Raw genomic sequence first — 24,640 nt, 5'->3', positions numbered from 1 at the left:
GTATCCCTGAATGTCTCCCTGAATGTCTCCCTGAGTGTCTCCCTGAGTGTATCCCTGAATGTCTCCCTGAATGTCTCCCTGAGTGTCTCCCTGAGTGTATCCCTGAATGTCTCCCTGAATGTCTCCCTGAGTGTCTCCCTGAGTGTATCCCTGAATGTCTCCCTGAAGGTCTCCCTGAAGGTGTCCTTGAATGTCTCCCTGAATGTCTCCCTGAGTGTCTCCCTGAATGTATCCCTGAAGGTGTCCCTGAATGTCTCCCTGAATGTCTCTCTGATTGTCTCCCTGAATGTATCCCTGATTGTCTCCCTGAATGTCTCCCTGAATGTCTCCCTGAGTGTCTCCCTGAGTGTCTCCCTGAATGTCTCCCTGAATGTCTCCCTGAGTGTCTCCCTGAATGTCTCCCTGAAGGTCTCCCTGAAGATGTCCCTGAATGTCTCTCTGAGTGTATCCCTGAATGTCTCCCTGAGTGTATCCCTGAATGTCTCCCTGAGTGTATCCCTGAATGTCTCCCTGAGTGTATCCCTGAATTTCTCCCTGAATGTCTCCCTGAATGTGTCCCTGAATGTCTCCCTGAATGTATCCCTGAATGTATCCCTGATTGTCTCCCTGAGTGTATCCCTGAATTTCTCCCTGAATGTCTCCCTGAATGTGTCCCTGAATGTCTCCCTGAATGTATCCCTGGTTGTCTCCCTGAATGTGTCCCTGATTGTCTCCCTGAATGTATCCCTGATTGTCTCCCTGAATGTATCCCTGATTGTCTCCCTGAATGTATCCCTGATTGTCTCCCTGAATGTCTCCCTGAGTGTCTCCCTGAGTGTCTCCCTGAGTGTCTCCCTGAAGGTCTCCCTGAAGGTCTCCCTGAAGGTGTCCCTGAAGGTCTCCCTGAATGTCTCCCTGAGTGTCTCCATGAATGTCTCCCTGAATGTCTCTCTGATTGTCTCTCTGAATGTATCCCTGATTGTCTCCCTGAATGTATCCCTGATTGTCTCCCTGAATGTATCCCTGATTGTCTCCCTGAATGTCTCCCTGAGTGTCTCCCTGAGTGTCTCCCTGAAGGTCTCCCTGAAGGTGTCCCTGAAGGTCTCCCTGAATGTCTCCCTGAGTGTCTCCCTGAATGTCTCCCTGAATGTCTCTCTGATTGTCTCTCTGATTGTCTCCCTGAATGTCTCTCTGAATGTCTCCCTGAGTGTCTCCCTGAATGTCTCCCTGAGTGTCTCCCTGAGTGTATCCCTGAATGTCTCCCTGAATGTCTCCCTGAGTGTATCCCTGAATGTCTCCCTGAATGTCTCCCTGAATGTCTCCCTGAATGTGTCCCTGAATGTATCCCTGAAGGTGTCCCTGAATGTCTCCCTGAATGTCTCCCTGAATGTATCTCTGATTGTCTCCCTGAATGTCTCCCTGAATGTATCCCTGAAGGTGTCCCTGATTGTCTCCCTGAATGTCTCCCTGAAGGTCTCCCTGAAGGTGTCCCTGAATGTCTCTGATTGTGTCCCTGAATGTCTCCCTGAATGTCTCTCTGAATGTCTCCCTGAGTGTCTCCCTGAATGTCTCCCTGAATGTCTCCCTGAGTGTCTCCCTAAGTGTATCCCTGAATGTCTCCCTGAATGTCTCCCTGAGTGTATCCCTGAATGTCTCCCTGAATTTCTCCCTGAATGTGTCCCTGAATGTCTCCCTGAATGTATCCCTGAATGTATCCCTGATTGTCTCCCTGAATGTATCCCTGAATGTGTCCCTGATTGTCTCCCTGAATGTATCCCTGATTGTCTCCCTGAATGTATCCCTGAATGTCTCCCTGAATGTATCCCTGAAGGTGTCCCTGAATGTCTCCCTGAATGTCTCCCTGAATGTCTCTCTGATTGTCTCCCTGAATGTCTCCCTGAATGTCTCTCTGAGTGTCTCCCTGAGTGTATCCCTGAATGTCTCCCTGAATGTCTCCCTGAGTGTCTCCCTGAGTGTCTCCCTGAGTGTCTCCCTGAGTGTATCCCTGAATGTGTCCCTGAATGTCTCCCTGAATGTCTCCCTGAATGTATCCCTGAATGTCTCCCTGAGTGTCTCCCTGAATGTCTCCCTGAATGTCTCCCTGAATGTCTCCCTGAATGTCTCCCTGAATGTCTCCCTAAATGTCTCCCTGAATGTCTCCCTGAATGTCTCCCTGAAACTGTACTTAGTAGTAGGAGTCTGGTGAGTCCTGACTGTGAGGCTCATGGTAGTTTCCAAGGCCTGCAGTAGCTTCTGGACAATGAACTCTTTTATAGAGATTTTTTCTACATTTGGCAGATCATTTTAGTATCATGCACATCAGGTCACTTCCTGCTCCACATCTCCTCTGATCCTTACACAAATGTAAATTGTGACCTCTCTGTGGCATCGTCTTGTGACTGTTGAGACCCAATTACCTCCCCCTTATTACAATAAATAATTCAATAATACGTAACACAACAATTAAACTTTTCCGTGGGTGGGGATCGGCCACAGCTTTATTTATAAAATTACTTATATAAATAACAATTTAACTGTAACAAAGACACCGATTGGCTTCTTACCAACCCGAGAGGTGCTGCCACACCGTCCTGTGTGGAGGTCTACCCCGGGTTTACCCCGCTTTTACCGTCTTCTTACCAATACAAAAAGGGAGGGAGGGCAACACTCTGAGTCCTGGGCAGATTGAGGGGGGAAGGGAGACACCACAGCTATAGTCCCTGAAAGCTCGGGAAACTATTAAACCCCTGATTGGTGCACTCCTTCCCCCCCACCCATGGGACATACCATAGTTACTGACAAGTTTCACAGGCAGGGGAGGGGGCTAAAAACCTTGCCTGTATTATTTCTTAACCCCTTAACTGCTCACCAGTCAGGGGGCAAGCTAGTTATGCACAGCTTGCCCCTCCATGTTTGCCTTAGGTTCCCGCATTACCATGTTCTTCTGATTCGGTTCTAGTAAATATGAAACTAATGCAACAAGCATAAAAGCTGCCGCAACTATCTTCTATAGCAGTGGTCTTCAACCTGCGGACCTCCAGATGTTGCAAAACTACAACTCCCAGCATGCCCGGACAGCCGTTGGCTGTCCGGGCATGCTGGGAGTTGTAGTTTTGCAACATCTGGAGGTCCGCAGGTTGAAGACCATTGTTCTATCGATTTTATCCCTGACTAAAAGACATACAATGTGTGACCACTAGGAGAGGAAACAGGAAATAGCAGGAAGGGGTTTCAGAGTTACAAACATAGTGTGATATGGCAGTTCCTATTTTCCTGGAAAACAACCCAGACTACAGGACATGGGTGTACTCTGATTTTTTGGCAGAAGAGCAGTGTTTTCCAGCCTTCGCAGCTCAGCACGCTAGAGGTCATGTGCTCCATACAAGATGGCGTCTATATTTACAGGTGAGTGGAAAAATTAATACCCCAGTAAGGTTACGTTTACACAACGTAAAATGTCTGCCGGAAAATATTGGCCAACATTCCAAACATTTAAAAAATCCGACAGGGGCTAGGTAAGCTCGAAAACGCGCCATAGACGCCAGTGCATTTGCTTGCAGACTCTGCAGAAAGATGGCGGAATCAGAATTTCTACGGCGGAAACATTTGGCACAAAAATTCTGCCTTTTAAACAATGCAGCAGAATCCCTTTGAAATCAATGGGAATCTGCTGCAGTGGAATGTCTGTGTGGAATATTCCGTCTCGACATTCTGCACAAGTTCCACCTGTGGGAACATAGCCAAAGAGTCCTTGCTGCTCCCAATTCAGACATTGCATTTTATAATTTGTCATTGGTAGAAAGGCAGTTCATCAAAAATCACACATCTTATTGTACCATAGATTTGTATGGAAACCTTTAGGAGCCCTATGAATCTGGCAACAAGGGAACCCCCCCCCCCCCCTTTCCACCACAAGGAAAATTAAGCATTAATCATTTGAAGTCAGCACAAACATCCAAAGAAAGAAGTATTATGACATTAAAGGGGTATTCCAGGATTTTTTTTTTTTTCAACCATTGAGCCCATTATCCTAATTTATAAAACGGTGTAATATGCTTCGATTTCCATGCATTGCTTTGTCCTTTGTTTTCATGCATGGGACCCACGTCTAGAATTGCTGTAGTCTTTTTATTTTACCGTGGTTTCTGACCTTTCCCAGCATTCCATGCGGCCTGAGGAAAGATGTCATAGGTCACATGATCTCCAGGGGGTGCAGCTATGCTTCATTGGGTGGGTAGGTGGATAGCGTTACTTCAGTGAATCCCTTCCACCCTGCTATCCAGCCACTTACTGCCGCATAACCTACTGTAGGCCATGTGACTTATGTCATATTGTTTCTGCATGAAATGCTGGGAAAGGTCAGACACAACAGTAAAATAAAATGACTTCCACTACAGCACTTCCGGTAGAGATGAGCGAACTTACAGTAAATTCGATTCATCACGAACTCGGCGTTTGCTGACTTTATCCTACATAAAGTAGTTCAGCTTTCAGGTGCTCCGGTGGCTGGAGACTCTTTCCTAGGACTGTATCCACCGGAGCACCTGAAAGCTGAACTCATTTATGCAGGATAAATCATCAACCGCCGAGCCGAGAATTTTGTGACGAATCGAATTTACTGTAAGTTCGCTCATCTCTAACTTCTGGGTGTGGCTCCTGTGCATTAAAACATGACCAAGCAGCGTATGGAGGTAGTAGATGTGTATTAGGGTACGTTCACACGCGCAGATTTTTCAGCGGGTTTTCCGCTGCGTATTTGAAAGTGGGCGGGCTCTTCTCGGCTGTCCGCAGCAGATTTTCCGCGGTGAAATGTACACTGCGGGAAATCTGCCGCAAGCCCCATTGAAGTCAGTAGGGACTGTGGCCACGGAAAATCTGCTGCGGACAGCTGAGAAGAGCCCGCCCACTTTCAAATACGCAGCGGAAAACCCGCTAAAAAATCCGCGTGTGTGAACGTACCTTTACACAGTATTATAACTTTGCATCATGGGCTAAAAGGCTGAAGGAAAAAATCCTGAACACCCTTAAATTTGCCTTAAATGGTTACCATTGTTTCAGTAAACTTTCTATATATAAATATAACAAGCAAATGTAAGAAACTTTTAATATATCTTATGAGAGAAAATGCTTTCTGCTTTTCTCTGACTTGGTTGGGTCAGAACCTAATGTATTTGCAGTCCCCATCCCCCCTTCCATGTTTTGTCCTAGCAGACCTTGCTCCCATTACATTTACTTTGTTTTATCTACTCATAGCCTCATTTTTGGTGGAGTTGTAAGTTTACGTCTAGCAGTTCTTTGCTGCTAAAGAGGTCACACTCCAAAATATTCCTTTATGCAGCAATAAAGCTTACTGTGGTTATACATTAACTAGAAGGTAATCCCAAAACGTAAGTCTCCATAGAAAGCCATTCACTATATTGTGTCAACAAGGCCGGCTAAACTAGTACATGTAATAGGATATGAAATAGGTGAGTCCACTCCTGGGCGGTTCTCTTGAGACAAGCCTATAATTTCCATCATTTCTTCATTCCCTCAGGGAGATGTATCCTATAGAGCTAATTACTTATGTGATTAAGGTCAAGATTAAAAATCTAATTTATAAAAGGGGTACCGTATATACTCCAGTATAAGCCGAGTTTTTCAGCATGATTTTTCGTGCTGAAAACGCCCCCTCGGCTTATACTCGAGTGAACTCTCCACCTGTCAATCCCTTCTCAGTGCAAAACTAAAACTCCCAGCATGCCGGACAGCCATTCCGGGCATGCTGGGAGTTGTAGTTTTGAAACAACTGGAGGTCCGCAGGTTGAAGACCACTGCGGCCTTCATCATCATCCAGACACCCCCCCCCCCTTTAGTTTTCTACTTACCTCCCCTCGGTGGGAAGGAAGGGTGAGCTGGTCCGGGCCATCTATGCTGCAGGGACCATCCGGTGGGGAGGGTTAGTCATTCCGGGCTGTCCATTTTCACCGGGGGGCCCTCTTCTCCGCTCCGGGCCGGCCCCGGACTAGTGACGTTGCCTTGACGACGACACACAGGGACGTTCATGCGCATGGACGGACGTCCCTGTGCGTCGTTGTCAAGGCAACGTCACTAGTCCGGGGCCGGCCTGGAGTGGAGAAGAGGGCCTCCCGGTGAAAATGGACAGCCTGGAACGACTAACCCTCCCCACCGGATGGTCCCTGCAGCATAGATGGCCCGGACCAGCTCACAAAGTGAGTAGAAAACTAAAGGAGGGGTCTGGATGATGACGAAGGCCGCAGTGGTCTTCAACCTGCGGACCTCCAGCCGATGGCTGTCCGGGCATGCTGGGAGTTGGAGTTTTGCAACATCTGGAGGTCCGCAGGTTGAAGACCACTGATGAAGGGATTGACAGGTGGTGATGATGAAAGGGGGGGGGGAATGATGACAGTGGTCTGGATGATGACAGGGGGGATGATAGGCGGTGATGATGAAGGGTGATGATGAAGGGGGGGATGATGACAGGGTGATGGTGACTGGGGTGTTAATGACGGGGGTCTGGATGATGATGGGGGTCTGGATGATGACATGGGGGGATGATGTATTTCCCACCCTAGGCTTATAGTCAGTAACTTTTCCTGGGTTTTTGGGGTGAAATTAGGGGCCTCGGCTTATATTCGGGTCGGCTTATACTCGAGTATATACGGGTATTTCGCCCACAGACTTTTATCCCCTATCCAAAGCACCCGCGCCACACCAAGCATTCTATACAGAATGTTTAGAACGCTGGGTTTCGGCGGCCAGGGACCCCTCCGTTCATGTCTATGGGAGGCCGTCATGCCCCTTTTATAGACATGAATGGAGGGGGTGTGGCGTGCCATCACGAGGGAAAAATTCTATTTAGGCTCTGTTCGAAGTTTCTTCATGGATCCTGTTTATAAGGGAAAGAACAATGCAAAGCCACTTCCATAATACGATTTTTAAGTATGAAAAGTAAGAAATAATATCCTGGTTATTCACACTGCAGATTGTTTACTGACCAGTTTGAGCACATCATGTATCAGAACAGGGCCTGTTTGATTTTACAGTGTAGCATGTTCCCAAGTGTCAAAAACAAGTGAATATATCACTGCTCACAATAAACAATTACTGGCATATGAAGAACGGCTGTGGATTGCATCACACACAGGAATGTCCATGCCAGGCCTTGAAACTGCATTATGAACTGATTTATTGTGCAGCACTGTGCAGTATACGGGCTTCAAAGCGTGGAAAGACCCTATTCATCTGGAGATAGGAGTGATCAGTTTCTTATCATTTCATTAATGTTGAGTTACATTCCACGTCTGTTTGCAGTAAACAATTGAAAAACGTAGGTTCCTAATTTTTTTTTTTTAAGGGCAGATAGCTTCCCGACTCAAGCACCGATTAACTATGTACAACATGATCGACAGGACCCTTCAGATGGACCAATTATTGGCAGTAAATGGCCATACAAATGATTGCTGGATTGTTTGTGTGGCTGTTCACTTCTATCATTGTCGTCCGCACCTCCTCTGATGACACATCTAGATGTGCTGTCGATGATCATTTTTAAGGCCACGAGATCCGAGCAATCAGCCTACCAAAAAGCATTTGCTTGTTGATCAGCTGATCGCTGTGTCATATAAAGTGCTCCTACACCTTAGTTGAGTGAGCCCGTCGATTTCAGCCATCTATCTAAAGTGTATGAGTTGGGCATGTTTTTGCTGCTTGACCCTATTGTTCTGAGAGACATGAGCCACCACCAGCGCTGTCTGGCTGCAGCTTACCCCTCCCTTTCCCATAGAGGAAACAAGAACCTCATGTGGATGGGGAGGTTGGGGAAATAACTGTCGATCAAAAGTCTAGTTGACTGTTATTCAATGTGTAGGGCTACCTTTAGGCTGTGTCTCCACTTGGCATTTTTTTTTTTTAGAAAGCTGCCACTGCAGTTTTTGAGCCAAAGTCATAAGTGTACTACTCAGCATTTGGAACAAACTGTTCCGAACACTGGAGCCAGTGCTGGGAGCTCGTGATGTCATAGCCCCGCCCCCTCATGACGTCACACCCCACCCCCTCAATGCAAGTCTATTGGAGGGGGCGTGACAGACGTCACACCCCCTCCCATAGACTTGCATTGAGGGGGCGGAGCGTGACGCCACGAGGGGGCAGGGCTATGACGTCACGAGCTCCCGCCGCTGGCTCCAGCGTTCGGAACAGTTTGTTCCAAACGCGGAGTACCCCTTTTAGGAAGGACTTCTTCCTACTGGATCTGCTTCTGCCCTGGGCTCAAAAACTGCAGTGGCAGTTTAAAAAAAGCAACAACAGCCTTATACAAGGCAATTATTGTCCCATTTAGCTCAAAATCGCCCCATATAAAAGGCCCTTTCAACTCCCTCATTTTGATCTACGCAATAGTGAATTTATAACAAATGTTATATGAAAATCTAAAATCTGTGGATTTGTTGTAAAAAAAAAATGAACAAAAAACTAATGACTTAGCTTTTCAATCCCAGCCTACTATCAAAGCATCACAGCATCTATAGAAAAGGAAGGAAAGTGAGAGCAGGAACTGTGCATTTCTATGAAGCCTGGATGACTCTGTGACTTACTGATTGCTTTATAGCTGCGGAAATGGCCACTGCAACTTTGCTGATTCCCAGACTTCGCTATAGGAGGCACAAAAGATTGGAAGCATTAGTGACATAGGAAGGAATTCTGCACCGTTTAGTGTAGTACAAGAAAAGTTCTTAGCACAGCCAAGTTTTTTATTTTGGACCATACATACACTTTAATCACGTTTACTGATAGTGAACCATGTGATTGTACATTTTCTTATCAAAGTTACTTTAGTGGCATTATTAGTAAGTCATATTAATGCAATAAAACAATTATATTATTTTCTAAGACTTACTCCAAGGCTAGGCAAGATGTAGAAACTTACAGTGCAAGCCCTCCGATAGTGTCCTGCTTCAACAATCTATTATAAGTATGCTATTTCTTCTGAAAAGGGCCTCAGATGGCCTGGCACATGAGGCCTATGACCACCAACATCAAAATTTATACTGTAGTTATATTATATTCCATTGTGATTAGATTACTGAATGCATAGAGCTGTTGTTTGGTCTCTGTATGTTTGTGTTATTTGGACACTGTATAGTGATATTTTCTTGTGTTGTACTGCTACTTAGTCAATGTACAGTATAATATTTTGTGGCTGAAGTGTTTTTTAGCCAAAATATAGCACTGATACTTCAGAACAGATTAGGTGTTGTTGTACCCTGTATGACAATACACCATATGGAATGGAGAGAAACATAAGGCACTGGACACCATCCAAGGCAAGGCAATCTCTGCCTGCGTTAGAAGTCACATATTCTATCCGTTTACATAATGGATACAATATGCATAAATAATAGGTAAAATAAACATAAAATGGTGTATTAAAAGTCATCATGTAGCTTTAATGGGTTATGACTGTCTGCTGTAGAATTATATGTCAATGTCTTATGATTTACTTAGATATCAACCATCAGGCCTTGTAATACAAACACAACCTCTTCAGTTTTGGGAATTCTCCAGTCTAAGGCAGCATTCACATCTAGTTTTTGCAATATACAGTTACAGTATCAGTTTTTTTGTAAAAAAATTGTATGTCTCAAAACCGGACCAAACCGTATACAACCGTGTATAACCGTATATACCTCTGTACAGTCTTAAACCCTATACAGTTTGATATCGGATGTCCGGTTGCATACGGTTTAATACTTTTTTTGAAGAAGAAAAAAAACGGATACGGTTTTATGTTTGTCCTTAATTAAATAAAGTTCTTGTTCTATTTGTGGAAAGAACTTTCGGCATGCACTGCGCATGGGCAAACTGCAAAACCGTGCAGAATGGATGGAACCGTACGCACATATGGTTCAGTACGGTTTCCATAGACCACCATAAAAAAAAAAAAACGTCTATGGGTTGTATCCGGTTTTTCACCCGGATATAAAATACGGTTTTGTGTACGGGTAAAAAACCTGATAAAACCGTAAATGATGCAAAATGTACATAACCGGATGCTACGGTTGGCATACGGTTTTCTATGAAATGTCTATACATACGGTTTGCAATACGGTTCCATACATTTTCCTTCACTGAAACCACATACGGGAACCATATTACCAAAACGAGATGTGAATGCAGCCTAAAACATGCTAAGGCCTTTTAGCAGACAGTCTGTTCCATTCCAAAGCTAAAACAGACTTGTTTACTGTCAACTTACACCAACACTTTTGTCAAGACTATCTTCTGAACTTATTAACTCCTAGGCCAACCAGTGACTACAACATACAATGCCCATACACCTTACACAAGCAACAGCCAACCAGCTAAGTATGGTGGTGTCCCCGACTTTCCCCAGTGGCAGATATCGTGGAAAGATGAATTGGGTATTTCAGATTTCAACATGGCCAATCCTTTGTATGGAGAGGGATAAACCAATGCTAGAGGTGTCTCTCAGTTGTCTCTTATCCTTTCTCCATGGTCCAACATTCTAACTTATTTCCTGCCACTATTGTCCCCTCTTAAAGGGCCCTAAGGTGTAGAGCTGCCTTTAGTGAAAACCAGGAAACATAGATAGTCATTATCAAGATCCACCATGTTGCATCGTCTGCTACTTTTATATATATGGCCTGACACCCTAGGTTGCTTATCTGACCTTTCACCCACATATGTTTCCTGTTATCTATCCCTGTTCTGCTAAAGACACAAAGACAAGGGGGGATGGTAGGAAAGGAAGATAATATATGTGTGCTTCTTCAGTAATTATTAACACACCTTCTATGGTATAGCTGGAGTTCTGGACAGAATTTAATTTTTCTTTTTTCTTTTTTTCTCTTTTTTCTTTTTATTGTCTTTTCAAGAAACACCTAAGATATTGCTTGGCTGGAATCTTGCAATATAAAATGGTTGTGTTTTTTTCTAGTTTTTCCATAGTGTCATAAAGCACATAGACAAATACAACCATGGTTTATACTTGCTCAGCTACCTAGAAGCTGTTTTAGGAATATTACCTAGAATCGGCTCTTTAATAATAAAAAAAACACTAAAACTTGGCCACCAATCTGTAGTTGTGAAGTGGCTTTGAGTTGCAAACACTGAGCCTGGACAAAGGTTCACATTAATTGCCATCCACAGCCATACAGCATCACCCGTATGTCAAAAAGAATTGTGGTATTAATGCAATTTGTGCTGCTGTTTCATTGTGTCCCTATGGAAATGAAATGCACAAAAGGAGATCCATCCAGCTCACGTTTAACCCGTCTGCGACCCGAACTAGTACTTGGCGGCACACCGAAGAAGAGGAGAATCCAGCGCAGTTGTGTGCAAGCAAGGTACTAAACTTTATTGTTTTAAAGCCGGGATATCACAGGAAAAGTGGCGCATTTCAAGTGCTGATGTGCACTTTTAGTCGTAGATAGAGTGCACAGCAGCACTTAAAACACATCACTTTCCCTGTGATATCCCGGCTTTAAAACAATAAAGTTTAGTACCTTGCTTGCACACAACTGCGCTGGATTCTCCTCTTCTTTGTATATAGAAATAAAAATAACAAGTTACCTTGCAATCATGGCACAAGTCATAGTAATGCACAGTAGAGCCCATCGTGGGACTGTTATTTTTAATCCCTCTCTGATTTTTGACCATTTCTGCCCGCTTCCGTTTGTTCCACTACCGTGACGTGTGGCCAATACCGCCCGATCCTGCTAACATGTGTGGAATCCAGCTCCCTCCCACTAACATTGGAATGTAGAGACACTAGGGTGCAATGCTCTGCACATACCCCCATGGGTATAGCAGTGTACAGACTAGGGTGCAAAGCTCTGCTCATACCCTCATGTGTATAGGCATGTACAGACACTTTGGTATAATGCTCTGCACATACCTCTATGTGTACAGGAATGCAGCTGGGCATTTACACACTATGATGATCATAAGAGGTGACTGCAAATGATCTTATGGAATAAATAAAAGTATGTGTGAATCCATTCATGTACATCAGCAGGGCGGGTTATACAGCGGGCAACCTGCAGTCACCTGCGACCCATGTGCAAACCAACTGGTGAGGAGACAATGGGTCCTCCAGGGTAGGCTTCCGAACATCCGTTGTATGCACTATGTACGCACCGTACTATGTCCTGCAGCGTACCACCTTCAGTTAGTGGGGGGGAGGAGACAGCAGGACAAAAGGCTGCACATGCACATTGCACCAAGCATGACACTAGGGGATCTCAGCTGGGACTTGCCGGGTACAGGCCGGGTCTACAGTGTGGGAGTGCCCTGGATTTACGCGACCCACAGGCATGGCACCTGACTGCCTTCTCCAACCCGCAACAACCTCTTTACTGCTCACGCCTGCAAGTTTTGCACTGGTTCCCACAGGACCCATGGGATCCCAATCCCAATGCAGGGCTCTAATGCACACCTCGTGGGTAATGCCAATTCACACTAGTTGCAAACCCAAATCTTTCTATTTTTACTAACAATTTTATAGTTTCCCAATAAATTACCACTTATTTTCCCCAAATGTTGTTTGTTCATCTATTGGGCCAATAAAAATGTTCACAGCAATGACTAGACAGAGGAAAAATAGCCTCTTTAAGTCACTTTTGAAAAACTCTTCTACTTCCTCAGTTGTAAACATGCTTTTTGAGGTTAAACACCTGGTCTCAGAAATATTGAAAATCACTAAGCAAATATGGCTGTCTGCTCACCACCCTTTTAGCGGGCCGTCCTATGCAAAGAAAACACAAAAACTAAAAGCAGTGAAGGTTTTTGAAAATATGTTTCATTTGCTTTCTTCTTTTGTTGGTTCTTCTAAAGAAAAACTGGACACTGGTTAATGATTGAGCTTTTAATGCTGGTGTAAAGAAGAATGCACCTGATGTTATGTGTTATACATATTCAAGGTTCTGCATAGGAGGCAAATTCTAAACTTGCTTAAAGAAGAAACTGGTTGTTTGGTAACAAAACAAATAAAGACTTTTATATGAAACACTAAATATGTTGTGAAGTGAGGTATATGGGGCAGGTGTTGTAGCCCTGGGGCAGGTGTTGGCGTGATGCCAGGGCATGGTTTTAACCAAGAACCACCCGAACGGTAGCACCGCTAGTCCTAGTTAAGGCAGGGCAAATAATAGTCCAGGGTTAGGTAGGGTTAATGGTAGCTTTACTGAGGTAGACAGATGGTAACAGTCTTTACAGCTAGGCCAGGATCCCAGAGAGGTGACCAGTAACACAGGGGACCTCGCAGCTTGCTGGGGCTTGCAGTGACTTGACAGACTTTAGCACGGCCACGCTGACTATAATAGACTTGACTTGACTGAAGATAGTGACAGCAGACAGAGATGACTTGACTTATTGACTTGTGGCTGTAATTTAGGCTTGAGGCCTCCGGATGTGCTGGACACCGGCTCTGAGACGTCTGCACTGGACTTGACCTCAGGATCTAAGAGCAAAGAATGATCAAAGAGACAGATTGACGCTCCTCCCTTCCTTATAAAGGGGGGCTGTGCAAGGAGCCCATAGGCTAGCTGCAGGTCATGTGGTCATCTGGTGCTCTCTGGGTAACAAAACATGTGACTACAACATGTGACAACCATTATCATGGGACTAACAACCATGTGACCATATCATAGGTCCTTTACATTTTATGTACAACTAATTACATTATGAGGGAACACTGCAGGTGAGCCCCGAGGACATACAGGGACTCAAGCTGATAGGACTGTGGAATGAATCCTATACTGGGACATCCCAATATCAACTGCATGCGAATATCATGGAGAAGCTATGGGATCCCCTTCTATGAGTTAGAATAGAAAGTCGTTGTGGGCCAGTCCCGTCATTATATGGTCATTCAGACCAACTACAATCAGATGATCACTGGGATGGCTTTTATTTAAATTGCCTTTTATAAAAATTGCCTCTTTGAAAACTTTTAAATAAAAGCCCATTTAGGCTGGCAACACATGACTGCAGTCTGCCAACAGTCCTGACTTCTTAAGTACAAGGTATAAGTGGCTGCCAAACACCTCTCTGACTTTTCTCAGGGTACAACTCAACATGTCAGATTCTATAAATGTTACATTTTATACAACAAAAATCTTATGTCTATTACCAGCTTTAGTATTGGGAACCGCATGTTACAGTATTGCGTAGTTAATAGAATATAATAAAAATCATTTGCTTTCATATCCTTTCCCTTCACCATTGATACTGCTCTGTACAGTTCCTGACAGACAGGGCAGAGGTAGCAGCAGAGAGCAATGTGTTTGACTGTAAAGACTACACAACTTTCTCCAGGTCATTCAGTAATTGATTAGTCCTGGAAAGAATGAGTTTCTTTTTTTAGCTAGAAGTAATTTAAAAGCTTGATTTTTTTTCCGGAGTACCCCTGTGGTACTCCGGTGGAGAAAAAAATGTTTTTTTTTTAATCAAATGGTGCCAGAAAGTTTAACAAATTTGTAAATTACTTCTATTTAAAAATCTTAATCCTTCCAGTACTTATCAGCTCCTGTATACTACAGAGGAATCTATTTTCTTTTTTAATTTCTTTTCAGTCTGGCCACAGTGCTCTCTGCTGACACCTCTGTCCATGTCAGGAACTGTCCACAGCAGGAGCAAATCTTTCCTTCTTTGGACAATTCCTGACATGGACAGAGGTGTCTGCAGAGAGCACTGGGGTCAGACAGAAAGGAAATTCAAAAAGAATAGAACTTCCTGTGGAGCATACAGCAGCTGATAAGTACTGGAAGGATTAAGATTTTTAAATATAAGTAATTTTCAAATCTGTATTACTTTCTGGCATCAGTTGATTAAAAAAAAAATTGTTTTCCACCAGAGTACCCCTTTAAAGTTTAATGTAGCATTTCAGAGACATATTACATTGTTTCTAATGCATTTAACTGGATGTTGTATATTCTGTTCCATGTATAGTGCCCTATCTGTACTTGAATATTTACAGGGCCACAGGAACCACTCTAACTACCTACCTACCTAACTCTAACTTTCTTTACTCCTTTAGAGAATTTTACATTGGACAACTCCACCAACAGCAGCACCCTTGAAAACAATGCAGAAAAAGAACAAATGATTGAACTGAATGGCTGGCTGGTGTGTAAAGACCAAGATGAGATGTTGAACTTGGCCTTCACGGTGGGGTCCTTTCTTCTCAGCGCCATCTCACTGCCTTTGGGAATCATCATGGACAAGTATGGGCCACGTAAGCTGAGGCTAAGCGGAAGGTGTGTATTGTGCTAATAAATGAAGCTCCTGATTATTTTTGCTATTATGTAAAATAATAAAATGGAATTCTTTGTTTTCTGGTTTACAGCGCCAGTTTTGGTGTTTCTTGCCTGTTAATTGCCTATGGAGCAAGTAATCCTAACTGTAAGTACAAGGCATCTGTGCCAATACATTGTACTTCATTGGGCATTTTGATTGCAAGTTATGTGTTCTATAGATTGGATGGAATTCTCTATTAGGGTGCTTTCATGCCGATTTTACATTGTAGGTTTGCTGCGGAAAGGTAATGAATTATCATTCACATGCTGCGAAAAAAAATCCACATAGATATGGGCCTGTGATGGGATTTTTAAAGGAGAACTGTAGTGCAATATAACTTATTACCTATTCAAATATCTCCTGTACGGGGCCGCAGCAGTCTGCAGGAAGCACTGTGTGGTCCCCAGCAGGAAGCTGCGGCCGACACGCCCCCTCCTTGTATCTCAATGGGATAGATCAAGGGAGCATGTCGGCCGCTGCTTCATGTGGGGAACACACGGTGCTTCCTGCAGACTGCTGCGGCCCCGTACAGGAGATATTTGAATAGGGGATAAGTTATATTGCACTACAGTTCTCCTTTAAAAATCCCATCACAGGCCCATATCTATGTGGATTTTTTTTCGCAGCCCCATACAGGAGATCCCAGTGGTCAGACCCCCCGCAATCTATTTCTTATCCCCTATCCTTTTAGATAGTGGATAAGTTATATTGCACTACAGTTCATAGCATAACATAGCCATTAGCCAAACTAGATCAGCTGACAGCTATAGCTCCGGGTCCCCTTGCACATGAATGCTGGGCTTAGCCAAGTGTTTGGGATTGGGAAGGAGGAGAGAAATAGGCCGCTGCCAGACCCTTCTAGTGATGGCTTATCTCCTGAAAAACAAAAGCAGGATCTGGCATCATCTGTCTTGGTAAAGGTGAGGGTTGCCACATTAGATGGTTGGTTGGTCCTGCAATGATTGACAAGTTTTTGCTGACACATATCTAAGGTGAGACCTAAACTGAGAAATATTGACTCCCTAGCAGATCCCCATCAGAAGGTCAGCTGTTTTATTCTGTTTTGAGCAAAATAATGTAACGGAGTGTTACCATTTATTTTGTTAAAGGAGCAGGCCCCCTACTGTCTGGCCATGTAAACAATGATTGGATACTGTCAGACTGTGTAGGGACATGTCCCATTGACAAAGTAAATGGTAACACCTAGTTGTCAACTTATTTATGCATTTTCACTAGGAATTACAGACGAATGACAATACATAATTTTAAGAAAGCTGCTCCAGAATGAATATTTAATGGGGAATTCACGTATTTATTAAAATAGACATATCAGAAGTGCAGAGAAGTCCACTAAAGGGGTTTCCAGAGTTTTATGATTAATTGCCTACTTACAGAGTAGGCCATTAATCGCTGATTGGTGATGTACCAACACCCAGCTTCTCTGCAGATCAGATGTTTGGAGCCCTGCATTACACAGTGAACATGAATGGGAGCTGAGCTGCAGTTACCTGGCACCACCACTATACAATGACTGCTGCAGGGCTGATTGGCGGACATACGGGTGTCAATAAGCGATTGATGGTCTATCCTTTAGATAATCATAAAGTCCAGGAAAACTCTTTTAGAGTAGGGTCACATGTGCCGTATCTTGCTGCCTATTTGCTGCTGCGTATTTTCCAAACCATTGAAGTCAATGGGTAGCAAAATACGCAGCTGGTAGGAAAATATGCAGCAGCTAATACACAGCAAAATATGCCACGTGTGAGCCTACCCATAAATACCGTGGTCTTTCATGGCTAAAACATACAAATTTAAAAGTCCTCTAGTAGCAGTGTTTAAAGCTACCCTTAGTCAACGGGTGAGAATGTCAGATTGAAATCTCAGATTGTAATCTTCGATTTTTTTTTCTTGGTTCCCATGGCAGCTCTGTCTGTGCTAATTTTCGTAGCCTTATGTCTGAATGGTTTTGGAGGAATGTGTATGACCTTCACTTCTCTAACAGTAAGTACAGAATTACTTAAAAATGTGTCAGTGAATTTACAGCAGGCAATGTTTTCTGCAATAACTGAATACCATACTCCTGTAAGGCAACATTAGACAGGTACAGCTCATGATAGTAGTGCAGCTGCAGGACACCCACACAGACACAAAAAGGAGCTGATCTTGAACTGTATTAGGAAGGGGAGGGAGCCTCGCTTATATAGTAATTCTTTATAAGTGTGAGTCCTTGTAGATTTGCAATTCCCCATTCATTTCAGTGGAAATGAAAGCATGTATACATAGTCCCCTCCTCACTGAATGTCTGGACCTGAACTGGTTAATTTTTAGGAATGCCATGGGTCCAAGTTTCCATAGAAACATAAAATTTGTCAGCCCATCTAGTCTTCCCAATATCCTGAAAACTATGAATAGTCCCTGGCCCTATCTTATATGAAGGATAGCCTTATGCCTATCCCATGCATGTTTAAACTCCTTCACTGTATTTACAGCTACCACTTCTGCAGGAAGACTGTTCCATACATCCACTACTCTCTCAGTAAAGTAATACTCCCTGATATTACTGCAGAAAACTTTGCCCCGCTAATATAAAACTGTGGTATGAGGTTTGAGATGCAGGGCAGATGGAATTACCCTAGGGGCAGATGGCATTAACCCCTTGTATTCGTGACTCCAGGGCATGGTTTATCCTCAATACCACCCGAAAGTATACCGCTGGATCCTGGGCTAGGCACGGGGGCAATAATGACTGACACCAAGTTATGGACAACCGTAGCTTTACTGAGTGACAGATGGTAAAGTCTATACAGTGTAGCCAGGCCCACGGAGGTGACCAGTGATTTCAGAGACTTTAAGGGCTTGCTGGGACTTGCAGTAGATATGGACAATTTAGTGCAGGCCACTTTGACTAGACAGCAGATGACAGAGACTGACTTAACTTGTTACTGACTAAGCTGTGTCTGTAGCTTACTTGTGGCTGCAGGACTTGATTTGAGGCCTCCTATGACTCCAGACACACTCCTATGCTTGACTTGACCTCAGCAAAAACTTATCTCCAAAGAGAGCGAGCTAGCTCTGCCCAGGGCTTTTATAATGGAGGCTAGCAGGGGTCCCATGGGTCACCCTTAAGTCACCTGGTCACTGATACCTCCTGGGTAACAATCACATGACATATCACATGCTAACCTTTATTTTGCATACTTGAGATGGATCAGGCTGCCTAAGGCTCTCTACCTGATGCCTTAGCTAGGGGATACCTCCTGGATAACAATCACATGACATATCACATGCTAACCTTTATTTTGCATACTTGAGATGGATCAGGCTGCCTAAGGCTCTCTACCTGATGCCTTAGCTACTGGGGCCCTTTGATACTAAACACTTCTCCCCAGAACTCTATACATGTTTCATTCAACATACTACTACTATACAACATACCACTGTTACCTTACAGCTTTTCTGTCTCCATAAGTTGTAGGGGAACCCTCTGGACAGGAGAGTTGTAGGGGAACCCTCTGGACAGGAGAGCACCCTGGAGTTGTAGGGGAACCCTCTGGACAGGAGAGCACCCTGTACACGGGGACAGGAAAAATGTTAGACACATAAATATTTTGACATTATGGACTGGAAATGTGTATGTTAGATACAGTCCTAACTAAGCATTTTGACTATCTTATATTTACATTATGTAAACTGACTGAATTAGACTATGTGTTATACTGATATAATTATATACTTTATACACAGCACTACCATTATTCCTTATACCTAGCTGGTAGTTGTCCTGGCGGTGAGGTAGTGGCTGTGCTTCTCCTGATCTGATCAGGATACCTCCTACATAAATCACCATGTACAAAAGACACTGTAAGCACATTATATACATTTTATTGCAGCACACCATAACATTATGGTACACCAGCATGTGCATTCACTTGTGCAAAAATATAAACAAAAATATATTACTCTGACAGTATATACATATTTTTCTAGTACCGCTCCACAGTTCTGGTACGTTCTAAATTCTCAGTAAAGAATCACGGCTAAAACCCGGGCACATGCTTATGTATATGGCTGCAAATAAACTTCTTGACAAGTTTGTCAGGCACTTCTTCTTAAACGTTTCATAACTTGTTAGACAACAAAAGTACTTCACAAAGCAAAGTTAGTGACAGATAGCAAAGTAGATTCTTCAGCCTGGATACTTGCCATCCCAACCTCGCCTGTCAAACTGTTTCCGAGGCTGGGACTTGTAACAGGGTCCATGGGACTGTGCCCCCTCTAATGGACTCACTCGGGTGTTCCAGTTCACCCGGGACAAGGTAGACCCTGTAATGGTGGGGCTGATGGTGACCACCATTTGCACCGCAGCAGCTTGCGCCACTGGGGGAACAGCAGTTGGTGCCTGTTGGGACGACCAAACCTCCTCTGCGGGAATAGGCCGAGGCACTTCAGTTGGAGCCCGCTGGTTAGGCCAAACCTCCTCAACCACAGGAGTAGCCCTGGGCACATTCACAGATGACTTTGGTAGATACTTTGGTGCCATGGCAGGCACTTCGGGCATGTAGATCTCTTCCTTGTGGACGGTACCTTTGACTCTAGGTGGCAGCAAACCAAAGGGACCTGCAGATCCCTGCGGATCCCAGTTGTTCAATGGGAAGTAGGCAAATGGAACTTGAGTTGCATTCTTTGGACAGGTCACCTCAGCCGCCCATTCTTCTCTCATGCTTTGTACAGGAGTGTACTCCACAATCTCCCCGCTCTCTAGAGAATGCAATGATGGGGAAAGATAGTCTCTCTGCACTGCCTGATGATTGACCAAGATGGTCCCACCATGACGACAGTCCATGAGGGTGTCAAACCCCCGCATTTGTCGAATTTCACAACCATGGCTCTGCAGCATTCCAGGGATGGCTCCCCCTCTCGGCTCGGAGATGTTCAAGCTTTCTAATGTACAGGGCCTCTAATGCTTTAGTGTCCTGTTGCTGTGCGTGTCGCACCTCATATGCCAGCAGTTTCGGCCCATATATTTCCACTCTTTGGGCCCTGCTTTGGCAGGGTACCTACCGTTATCGGCTCTGCAGGCAGATACCTTGGCTAACGCCAAGGGGGATGCCGGGAGCATTTGTGGTCCCCTAGTAGCTTCGGCGAAAAGGGACATCGAACCTGGAACCTCGCAGGTACCTTTTGGTCCGGAGGCGGAGGGTAAGGTTTGTTGGGGGGCCTCTCTTCTATCGGAGAAGGGCTTGCGATAGACCGCATCCTTTGTGCACATTTTTTTTAAGTGTAACACGTTTGCACTTTTTCTTGCACTTTGGGTGATTCGAGAGCACGTTCCTCGGCTCTTAGATAAAAAAAAAAAAAAACAAGGATTAATGCTCAGAGAGGCAGGCAACAGGTGACATTCACTGCAAAAATGTGCCTTCTGTGTCATTGCCCTAATGTGCAAATGGATTTGTTCATGTGTGTGATTCTTGTTTGCTATTCACTGCCCAGGCTTTTCTTTATGTAAGTGTTTTGTTTATTTAACACTTACACTATTATCTTTAGGGGACCAAGTCCAGATTGTTTTGTTACTTTATGGTTTATGATTTAATTCCTGTGTTATATTGATATATTGCCAATGATACCAATTAACCTCAATAAATACCATTTCAGCTATGCTAAAAAGATAGTGTCACTATTCATTTGTCTAGGTAAGCTATTAATATGTAGTTAGTCAACAGTCATCTGTGCAATAGACATCTGCGCAACAGCCACCTGCGCAACAGCCACCTGCACAACAGCCATCCGCGCAACAGCCATCCGCACAACAGCCATCCGAGCAACAGCCATCTGCGCAACAGCCATCCGCGCAGTAGCCATCCATGCAACAGCCATCTGCGCAACAGCCATCCATGCATCTATGCAACAGATGAAAATGAGCCAAACCTACACCAATAGGACATTGGTGGCAAATGCTAGGGCTTTGTTCGCAAAGCATTTTTTTTTTTTTTTTTTTTTATTGTGATTACACAATACTGCAATGGAAATGTAATGCAGCTGCAATGTGTGAACACAGCTTGAAGCAGTGGTCTTAAACTGTGGCCCTCCAGATGTTGCAAAACTTCAACTCCCAGCATGCTGGGAGTTGAAGTTTTGCAACATCTGGAGGGCAACAGTATGAGACCACTGGCCTAAAGAAATGCTCCTGATCAATCTTCATGAGACAACCCCAATAACCCTACCATAGGACAAAGCAGACAATTGTCATTTTATCATAGTCTAACAGCACCATGGTAATGCTGTAAGTAGGTTCAACATTGTGCCCAGATGACAACTTTATGGGTAACAGATGTGTGCAGAGGAAGAGTTAACCAGTTTCCCATAGCAACCAAAAAGATAAATTCTTAATAAAAAATAAAAAAAAGCCTCTATAAAATAAAAGAAGTGATCTGATTGGATGTTATGGGCAACTGTTCAGCTTTTCCCCTGCACAGTTTTAATAAATCTCCCTCAACAATTGTAAATTAGAAAAGGAAATCTATGTCATTCCTTGTTTGTTTCCTTGTATCTAAGGCTGGGTTCACACTACGTTTTGTCCCATACGGGAGCGCATACGGCAGGGGGGAGCTAAAAGCTCGCGCTCCCGTATGTTACCGTATGCGCTCCCGTATGTCATTCATTTCAATGAGCCGACCGGAGTGAAACGTTCGGTCCGGTCGGCTCATTTTTGCGCCGTATGCGCTTTTACAACCGGACCTAAAACTGTGGTCAACCACTGTTTTAGGTCCGGTTGTAAAAGCGCATACGGCGCAAAAATGAGCCGACCGGACCGAACGTTTCACTCCGGTCGGCTCATTGAAATGAATGACATACGGGAGCGCATACGGGAGCGCGAGCTTTTAGCTCCCCCCTGCCGTATGCGCTCCCGTATGGGACAAAACGTAGTGTGAACCCACCCTAAGGCTGCTTTCACACTATAAAATTCATCCGTTTTAAAGATCCGTCTGATGTTCCGTCATGAAAACCCTGCAAATCGGCCATTAAACGTCCGTTAGAAAATCTCATTATAGTCTATGGGATTTTTACATTATCGGTTTTAATCCGTTATAGTCCGTTATTAATAACGGACGTTATTTTGTGACAGACGGTAGGAACGGGAGAAATAGTGCATGCCGCTAATGCACAGCAAACACCTACAGGATGCACTCATTTGATCTCTGTGGACCTGAGGAAGGCACTTGTTAGCGCCGAAACACGTTGTCCTATAATTTTCTATTCAACAAATCCTTTTGTCCTGTGCAACCGCGGCTGCCGAGTCCTGTTATTTACAAGCAGAAGCGCTCCACCCAAAATCCCCTGTTTTTTCCTGTCTACTTCGCATCCACATTTCCGTACCCTTGGAGATACGGAAGAGGGGAAAATGAGCCGCACACTGCATAGATCCCACTTATCCTTCTCCCCGCAGAGGGTTTTTGTTTTGCTCTGCTGCAATCACCCGGCGGACCACGACGAAACCCAAGACAGGGTTGTGAGTTGGGCCCCTTCATTTCTCCTACTATGTACTAGAGAGTGCCCCTTCGTTTTTTTTACCTCTGCCTCTGCCCAGTAGACAAAGATATTGTGATCCAGACCATAGATACAAAACTTGTCTAGTAATACTCGACATAACAATAGGACCTTTATTTGCCTTACACGTTATTATCTAGACACAGAAACATCTTCCACCATATCTCCGCTTTAAACCTTGTCTCTTCTTGCACGATCGCACCAGCGTACATTGATGATTTCAGTTTAAAAAGAAGATAGTGTCCCTCCCATGGTACTGACGTCTGTCGATACATGGAGCTCCTCTAGGTCTTTAATCTTTAGACGGACAGCACTGAAAAGCTTTGTCTTATTCTTGGCTTTTTTCCATTCTACTAGAAACTTCTCAAACATCAGTGTCCTTTATTAACATTGTATTCGTACATTATAGCACTGCACAGGAAACCCACTGCAAGTCATATGTTAGTCATAGAATTCGATTAGAAGCCGGATATATGCTGAAGCAGCTGCTTTAACGGGACTGTAACTGACTGGTTGTATTCCATTGTGGGCATAGTAACTAGAAAGACATGGGAAGATACACGTAATATAGAAGAACATTGTAAACCTAAACATCTAGTGATCCAATAGTCATGACTTGGTTCTACACACCTTCAATAGCTGCCAGCCAAATGCTCTTTTATCCCTATAGCTTTTCCGCCCTCCATATACAGCTACGCTCCACCGAGTGTGCCTGGATCTTTGATGGAGAGATGGGAGTTAAGATCCAAATACAGTAACCCCCCCGACATGCGATGGCCCCGACATATGATCAAATCGACATACGATGGCCTCTCAGAGACCATCGCATGTCGATGTTAGCATCGGCATACGATGCTTTTATATGTCGGGGCCATCGCATTAACTGCTATCTGACAGCGCAAAATGCTTAAGCTGCTGTCGGATAGCAGTTTAAGCATCCCGGACAGGTTCACTTACCTATCCCCGCTGCTCCGGGTCCACTTCGCAATCCTCCGGTGTCTTCTGCATCTTCTCCAGGGTCCGGGCCTGGCTTTCCGGCGTCGTTATTATGTCACTACGCACGCCGTGCGTAATAACGTCACCAGAAAGCGAGGCCCGGACACCGGAGAAGATGCGGAAGAAGCCAGAGGATCCCGAAGAAGTCGCTGGAGCAGCGGGACAGCATCGGGAGCCCCTGGGACAGCATCGGGAGCGGTGAGGATGCAGTCCGGAGCTGCGGGGACAGGTGAGTATTAAATGCACTTTTTACATTACACGAATCCCTCAACATACGATGGATTCCACAAACGATGGGTCGTTTGGAACGAATTACCATCATATGTTGAGGGACCACTGTACACAGAGAAGTCGCCTTAATCTTACGATCATATTAGGACTTGTTGACTATTATATGTGTATAGGGGTCTCCTGATTCTCCCCAACAGATGAAGTTGGTGGAAAGAAGGATTGGGCATTTTGAATTTTAACACCAAGTCTTTAGTTCTTCCTGGAGATTAGCTGCCACCAGAAGGGTCTAGCAGCAACTTATGCCCCATTTCCCATGGAAAATACATGCATGTTCAGTCAAGCTAAGCTTGCAGGAGAAATAGCTGCTGGCTGAACAAGTGTTCAGCTGACAGCAGTTGAGGGTGGAAAATTTTTTTTTTTAATCAACTGGTGCCAGAAAGTTAAACAGATTTTTAAATTACTTTTATTTAAATATCTTAATCCTTCCAGTACCTATCAGCTGCTGTATACTACAGAGGAAGTTCTTTTATTTTTGAATTTCTGTCCAGTCTGAATACAGTGCTCTCTACTGACA

The 24,640-nt window shown here is 44.3% G+C and overlaps 2 protein-coding genes across 4 annotated transcripts in view; one reads left to right on the top strand and one right to left on the bottom strand.

Annotated features, from left to right (window-relative positions):
• The window catches only part of SLC43A2 (solute carrier family 43 member 2), a 95,845-nt gene that overhangs the window by 38,928 nt on the left and 32,277 nt on the right, over positions 1 to 24,640 (top strand). For all 3 annotated transcript variants that reach the window (XM_056558682.1, XM_056558680.1, XM_056558681.1), the window contains 3 exons: positions 15,035 to 15,254; positions 15,344 to 15,399; positions 17,219 to 17,295. In XM_056558682.1, the coding sequence (XP_056414657.1) occupies positions 15,100 to 15,254; positions 15,344 to 15,399; positions 17,219 to 17,295 (288 nt within the window). In that variant the 5' untranslated portion in view covers positions 15,035 to 15,099. The remainder of the gene's footprint in view (positions 1 to 15,034; positions 15,255 to 15,343; positions 15,400 to 17,218; positions 17,296 to 24,640) is intronic.
• Positions 8,573 to 20,865, bottom strand: LOC130356755 (uncharacterized). The gene is made up of 2 exons (XM_056558683.1): positions 18,739 to 20,865; positions 8,573 to 8,627 (listed from the first exon to the last, which is right to left on the bottom strand). The coding sequence occupies exon 1, from the start codon at positions 20,189 to 20,191 to the stop codon at positions 19,481 to 19,483; it is 711 nt and encodes a 236-aa protein (XP_056414658.1). The 5' UTR covers positions 20,192 to 20,865; the 3' UTR covers positions 8,573 to 8,627; positions 18,739 to 19,480.

Source organism: Hyla sarda, chromosome 2, assembly GCF_029499605.1.
Source record: "Hyla sarda isolate aHylSar1 chromosome 2, aHylSar1.hap1, whole genome shotgun sequence".
Classification (NCBI taxonomy): Eukaryota; Metazoa; Chordata; class Amphibia; order Anura; family Hylidae; genus Hyla; species Hyla sarda.
Note: the sequence above shows the minus strand (reverse complement) of the source record. Positions and strands in the feature narration are given on the sequence as shown.